The sequence below is a fragment of the Echinops telfairi genome, unplaced genomic scaffold, assembly GCF_000313985.2.
Source record: "Echinops telfairi isolate 266 unplaced genomic scaffold, ASM31398v2 ScPeMD7_57;HRSCAF=196, whole genome shotgun sequence".
NCBI lineage: Eukaryota > Metazoa > Chordata > Mammalia > Afrosoricida > Tenrecidae > Echinops > Echinops telfairi.
In genome coordinates this window covers 609,083-616,677 of record NW_022103955.1, presented here as the reverse complement: position 1 = coordinate 616,677, position 7,595 = coordinate 609,083, and the positions used below count along the sequence as shown (strand labels likewise).

Genomic DNA, 7,595 nt, shown 5'->3' with positions numbered 1-7,595 from the left:
TGAAGGGAGACGTTGGACAGGGCAAGATATGACAAAATAATAATTTATAAATTATCAAGGGCTCATGAGGGAGGGGGGAGCAGGGACGGAGGGGGAAAAATGAGGACTTGATGCTGGGCGCTTAAGTGTAGAGCAAATGTTTTGAGAATGATGAGGGCAATGAATGTACAAATGTGCTTTACACAATTGATGTATGTATGGATTGTGATAAGAGCTGTATGAGCCCCTAATAAAACGATAAAAAAAGAAAAAAAGAACCACAAAAGAGCATTATCTTTTAATTCTATTTTCTGAAAAACTCTCTCAAGCCCACTGTACACACGTCTGTGTTTCCATAGTGCATAGTCCTCCTTTCTTTCAAGTACTAGGGGGTACCTCCACTCCCACCCACCCCACCAACTGGAATGTTTTCCCAAAGCTATTTATTTAAATTTTTTTACAAAACAACCTATCACCTTCAAACTACTCTCCATTACACCTAAGACATTTGTCAAATCTGTGATTCCATTCTTGGAAACATTTTTTTCAAACTCATCTGTCTGTATACCTGACAGCACTTCCCTTGTTTTCTTCTTCACCTGTTCTAAGTCATCAAATTGCTGTCCTTTCATGAACCTTTACATTCGCGGAAACAAAAAGAAGTTGCACATTGCGAGGTCGGGTAAGATGCATGGGGCAAGAGAGGCATGCTGTTTTTGCCAAAAACTGACACAATGAGATGGCTGCGTGAATAGATGCACTGTCGTGGTGGCAAACTACTTTGTCTGCCACAAATTAGGCCTTTTTTGGTCACACACTATTACGTAATCTTTCCAGAACTTCTAAATGGAAAGCTTGTATAACAGTGTGACCGGAGGAACAAACTTGAAATGCATTGTCCCCTTCACATCAAAAAAACAAATGAGCATAGGTCTTTTTTTTTATGGCTCCTCATATTCTACCCTGATTCATTTAAAATTTAAGCTCTCTTTCACCCATTCATATAAAACCTTCTCTGGCTCCATGTCACATGTACACCAGTTCTCTCTCCTATTTAGGCAAGGACTGTGGAGGAAGGACTGGCTCCAAGGCAGGCGCATAGAAGGCTTCCCTGAAGACTTGCTAACTGAAAAACATATCTGAGAAAAGCCTTTAATTGCCTCAAAAGCCCTTATTAGAGGCTTTTCCAATTGTGTTTTTCTCATTAGAATGTGGAATGTGGAATGAACAAAAAAATTCCCAATGCTGATTGCATAGATCTTGGAAGAGTTGGTTTACTGGATACATGAAATTTATGGTTTGCAGAGAATGTGCCTCTCCCTTTTCACAGCCACTATCAAGTGAGGTGCAACAACAGGATTCACCAAGCATGTTTATTGCTGTTATTCCATAATCAAGCTAAATTAAACTTCCATATGCCAATTTCTTAGTTGTCTCGTGTGTGGTAAATTCTTTTTTTGTTCTTTCATCTTTTATTACTGTTGATTCTGGCAGTGAAAAACAATTGTAAATCCAATCAATCATTGTGCTCCTTGAAAGCTCTGGTGGGCAATGCTAATTTCATTATTGTTTATGATATACTTATTAGCATACTTCACTGACCTCTCATTCATATTCCTAGTTAGAAAGTAAGAGCTATACGAAGTGGGGCTGTGTGCTTCTGCTCACCACGCTATCAAGCTGCCTCATCCAGACAGAGCTGGCACTAAATAGCTAGGATGAATGAGTACACAAGCTGACCAGAAAGGAGAACCTCAGAACTTTATAAACCAATCAACTATCCAATCTATCATTTTATTCTTTTCCTGCAAACTTGATGGGAAATTAGTCATATGACTGGTACCTACCTTCTCCACATCGGCTTTCTTTTCTGTGAGAAGAGCTACTGTCCTTTTATAAGCATCATTAATAAGTAATCGGACTTCATCATCTATTAGTCGTGCGGTGGCTTCACTGTAAGGTTTCTCCAATACCATGTCCCCTTGACGTGGAAGGTCAAAGGAAATTTGTCCCACTTTTTCATTCATGCCGAATTGAACAATCTGACAGAAAAATTTAGATAAATAGTGGTAGGCATCCATTTTTCTTGACTGATCAATATTATTTTTATAAAATGGCAGTGCATTTTTATAATGGCATCAACGTACACATTTTATGGTACTATTGCTCTCTAACTTGGATATTAACATGGTAGCCCTGAGTCAGCTCAAGACCTGACTCATAGAGCAGGGTATCCTGTCTATCTGGTAATAGCGATGGCAGAGTATTTGAAACTCAACTAGAAAACAAAACCAGAAAACTACAAACATGTACAACAAAATTAAGTGACAAAGAGGTGGGAAGCAGTTACCGACAGCTACAACACCTATAAGATAATACTATTTGTAAGAGGGGAAAAGAGAGAAGACAGACCTGATGGGCCTGAGGAGGTAGAACCCTAAAATGTCCAACAGGCTCTTCCTAGAAAGTGGCATGGCCATGTGAGAGCTAGAAGACCATTTGAATCCTCTAGTTCCCTGAGTCCAGAGGAAGGTCTGGAAAGACTGGCACCCCACCCCCACCCCCCAACAAACCAGACAAGCTCTTTTCTGGGCCAAGCCTCACATTAAGAAGGAATTGCTGGAAATAAAATGTGAATTAGATTAGAAGAACAAAATCCAGATGAAAGGAGAACAAGACCAGAACCCAGTAGAAAGTCCTGCTGTTGGTTGTTGCTTTTAAATACTTTATGAAAACAAAAGAAGGAATTCTACAATAATGAAATTAAAAAATCAGTGCTAATCACTTCTACATCTTAAGAGATCAGAAAAACTGACATTGAACAAAGAAGTCGGTAGAAAATCAGTGCTTCTGAGCTGTGGTGCTAGAGAAGAATATTTAAAGTACTATGAAATGCTAAAGGGACAAATCAATCTGTGTTGGAAGAACCAAAACTAGTGTTCTTTAAAGGCAACGATGGTGAGACTTCACCTTTCATACACTTTGGGCATGCTGTCAAGAGACATCAGTTTCTGAAGAAGGACATCATGTTGGTAAACTACAGGGATAGCAAAAAGAGGAAGGTACTCTAGGAGTTTGCATGACACCTGGGCTGCAACATTGGCTCATGCATAGGAACAACTGTGAGGTTGGTGCAGGGCCAGCTAGTGTTTCATTCTGTTGTGCATGAGGTTGCTATGGGTGAGAACCAACGTGATGACATCTAACAACAAAAGCTAGGGGAGTAGGGAATAGGAATTACTGCTAAACAGGCACTGAATTTCTGTTTCAAATGATACACACAGATATCTATAAAATAATCTGCCTAAAAAGCCTAAAAGAGTTAAGCACAATACTATTGTTCTAGGCTCATTTCAAGAATGTCAATTTCTCATGCAAATGTGATAATACACAGAAGAAACACTCTATTTCATACACTTACTTGGGCATATGCACTCTGAGTTACTTTTCTCAAGTCATCTTGAGCACCAGTTGTAATTCTTCCAAAGAAGATTTCTTCTGACACACGACCACCTAAAGTCATACACATCCTATCTAAGAGCTGCTCTTTGGTATATAGGTATTGTTCTTTTGGTAAATATTGAGCATAGCCTAATCCTTTGCCACGTGGGATGATAGATACCTGGTAATAAAAAGCATACAAAATGAAGATTTCACTATCAAATGTACATTTAATTAAGACATTTTTGTTTTCTATAGAAAAACTCAGTGAATCTGTTTAGCAGTAGTCAGCTTGCCACAATAACTTTGCAATCCACCAGCCCTGGTAGATGAGATCTAGCAGTAGCAACTGTTTGGGAGGAGTGTTTTCTCTTGGGACAACTTCACTTTAAGAGTTCTAAAATGTATTTCTTGTCTTTTTAGAAAACTCAATTGAAATTCCACAGTGTTGGCAATGGGATCACTGGTGAGCACTACCTGATCAAGGTGGCAGCCTGTTCTGACAACAGATCACACCCTGTGTAGACAGATTTAATCTCAGTCTCAGACCTGGCTGTACACTCTTATAGAGCATAGGTTCCAAAACTTATTTGGCCTACTGTGCCCATTTCAGTACCTCCCTGGCAAATAAAAACTTTTGTACTATAGTTCACAGTCCAGGATAAAAGTGTAGGTATTTGCTTTTACAGCGCCCTGAATCATTCTAGCCCCATCTCCTCCCCACCACAACCCTCACCCCCACGGGAGCAATTTTATCCACTTTAGGAAGCAATGCTTTAGAGAAAAGAAATGTAGCAGACCAAGATGTGATGGCACTTTTACCTGCCTTCATTTTTTCTCCTTTTGAGGGAAAAAAAGAGGAATGAGTTACAAACCAATTAATATACCCAGTATGCAGTTCATTTCTCTAAGATTGAGATTGCTTTATTATTTTAACAAATAGAATCCCATATTACAATAAAGACATAACATTTAAATCATCCCCAAAAGTTCTTTCATACCCATTTGTTGTCAATCTCCCCCCACACGTCAAACTCTAGGCAACTATAGCATACCTATAGTTTAGTTCAAAATTTGTAGAACTGCAAGTAAATAGAATCTTAACTTGCACAAAATCTACTTGTGTTTGGTTTAACTTTCAGAGACTTACCGATAGTACTGTGTATATTAATAGTCCATTTCTTTTTATTGAAGATATCAGGACTGCTTTCATTTTTTAACTACTATGAACAAAGCATAAGTCTTAATGTGGACATGGTTTCATTTCTTTAGGAAGAGATTGCTTGCTGTAGCTGTGAGGTACCATTGAGCTGTTTACGACTCATAGGGACCCTGTGCAAAGCAGAATGAAAGACTGCCCGGTCCTGCGCTACTCTCACATTTGATCCTGTGCCTGAGTCCACTGTGGCAGCCACTGTGGCAGCCCATCTCTTTGAGGACCTGCTTCTTTTCTGCTACCCCTCCACTTTGCCATGGCGTCCTTCTCCAGGGACTGCTGTCTCAGGACCCCTCTGGTTGTACTTCTGACAGGCAGATGTTTGTCCTTTTAGCAGTCCATGACAATTTTCAATATTCCTCACCAGTACCGCAATTCAAATGCATCAATTCTTCTTCATAGTCGTCTTTTCTCAATGTCCAACTTTCACATGCTTATGAGGCAACTGAAAATACCATGAGTTGGGCCAGGCCCACCTTAGTCCTCAAAGTAAACGCTTTACTTTTTCAATACTCTAAAGAGGACTTGTGCAACAGATTTACCTAATCCAACACGTGTTTTTATCACTTGACTGTTACTTCCACGAGCATCGATTATGGATCCAAACAAGACATAAACCTTGACAACTCCAATCTTTTCTCCATTTACCATGATATTACCTATTGTCCAGTTGTGAGGATTTTGGTCTGGTTTGCATTGAGTCACAACCCATACTGAAGGCTGCAATCCTTGATCTTCGAGTGTTTCAAGTCCTCCTCATTTTCAGCAAGCAGGGTTGTGTCCTCTGTATATCACGTTAATAAGCCTTCCTCTGATCTAGATGCCACATTTTTCTTCATATAATCCATCTTCTCTGGTGATTTGCTCAGCATGGTGAGAAGATAAAATTCTGATGCACACCTTTCCTGATTTTAACCCATGCAAAGCATTCCCTTGTTCTAGTCACACACCTGGCTTGTGATGCATGTATAAGTTCCACGCAAGTACAATGAAGTATTCTGGAATTATCATTCTTCTCAAGATTATCTACAGTTTATGATCCACACAGTGGAATGCCTGGCATAGTCAATGAAACACAAATTTTATTGTGCTGGTATTCTGTTTTCAGCCAATATCCATCTGACATCAGCAATGATATCTCTTGTTCCATGTTCTCTACAGAATCTGGCCTGAATTTCTGGCAGTTCCATGCCAATACACCAATGCAACCATTGCTGGATGATCTTCAGCAAAATTTTACTTGCATTTGATATCAGTGATATTGTTCTACAGTTTGAACAGTCTGTTGCATTACTTTTCTTTGGAATAGGTACAAATATGGTCTCCTCCAGTCAGTTGACCACGTAGCTGTCTTCCAAATGTTCTGGCATAGATGAGTTAACGGCTTGTGGTGCTACATCATCTTGTTCAAACATCTCAATTGGTATTCCATTAATTTCTGGAGCCTTGTTTTTGGCTGATGTTTTCAGTGCAGCTTGAACTTCTTCCTTCAGTATCATGGTTCTTGCTCAGACATTATCTCCTGAAATGGTGATGCTGACTAGGGCTTTGTTACAGTGATTCTGTGCATTCTTCCCATCTCCTCTGGATACCTCCTGCTGATGCAATTATTTTACCCACAGCATCTCTCGCAATATTGTAACTCAAGTTCTTTCAGTTTCAGATATGCTGAGCATGTTCCTCCTTTGTGGTTTTCTACCTCGAGGTCTTTGTACACTTCATTATGTGACTTTGTTTCCTCAAGCTGCCCTTTGAAATGTTCTATTCAGCTCTTTGAATTCAAACTTTCTTCCATTTTGCTTTAGCTACTCTATGATTAAGAGCAAGTTTCAGAGTCTCTTCTGACATCCACTTTGATCTTTTGATCTTTTTCTCCCCGTGTTTTTAATGACCTTTTGCTTTCTTAATAAAGAATATTCTTGATGTCTTCCCATAGCTCATTAGGTCTCTAGTCATTAGTGTTCAATGTATTAAATCTGTTCCTGAGATAGTCTCAAAACTTGGGTGGGACAGACTCGAGGTCGTATTTTGTCTCTCATGGACTTGTTTTAATTTCCTTCACCTTTAACTTGAACTTGCATATGCTTAGTTGTTATAGAAATGTTCACTGTAAGAAACTGCCTAACATCTTTCTGATAGAGTTGCACCACTTCACATTTCTGTCAGCAAAACATGAATTCAAATTACTCTACATTTTTACCAACTCCTGGTGCTTTTTCATTTTAACAATTCCAGTGGATGTGTGGTGCTAAGTCATCATAGTTTTAATCTATATTTCCCTGATAACTCATGTGCATAAACCCTCTATTATGATGTGCCTGCTCACATCTTATTGGTTTCTTATTTTATTATTGAGTTTTAAGGGTGTTTTATATATTCTAGATATAACTCTTTTGTTTCTGTTTTGCAACTATTTCTCAGCGTACTCAATCACTGCCATGGAGTCGATGCTGATTCATAGCAATCCTGGGAGTTGCTGAGACTAACTATTCACGAGAAGAAAGCCCCATCTTTCTTACTAGGAGAGGTTGGTAGTTTTAAACTGCCAACCGTATAGATTTACAGTATAAGCACTTAGTGTACAGCTGACCTTTTCGGGTGTTTTTAGTTTGATGAAATTTTACTTACTTTTTCTTTCACAGTTCATATTTGTGTCTTAAGCAAGTTTTGCCTACTCGAAGTCACAGAGATTTTTCCTCCTACCACTTCTACAAGTTGTAGTGTTAGCTTTTTTTTTTGACAGGTTTTAAATAAAAATTTTTTATATGTGGTGAGACCAGAGTCAATGCTTGCTCCTCTTTTTGTTTCACACATTATTTTTTTAAATCAATTTATTGGGGCTCATAAAATTCATCACAATACATAAATCAATTGTGTAGAGCACATCTATACATTTGTTGCCCTCATCATTCCCAAAATTCGCTTGCCTCTTGGGTTCCCGGAATCAGCTCATTTTCCT

General features: G+C 38.9%; 1 protein-coding gene across 1 annotated transcript in view; it reads right to left on the bottom strand.

Moving 5' to 3' along the window:
• Positions 1 to 7,595, bottom strand: part of AFG3L2 (AFG3 like matrix AAA peptidase subunit 2) — an 80,493-nt gene that overhangs the window by 12,445 nt on the left and 60,453 nt on the right. Inside the window, exons 15-16 of the mRNA XM_004702870.2 lie at positions 3,401 to 3,601; positions 1,827 to 2,021 (exon numbers count right to left, since the gene is read on the bottom strand). Of these exons, the coding sequence (XP_004702927.1) occupies positions 1,827 to 2,021; positions 3,401 to 3,601 (396 nt within the window). The remainder of the gene's footprint in view (positions 1 to 1,826; positions 2,022 to 3,400; positions 3,602 to 7,595) is intronic.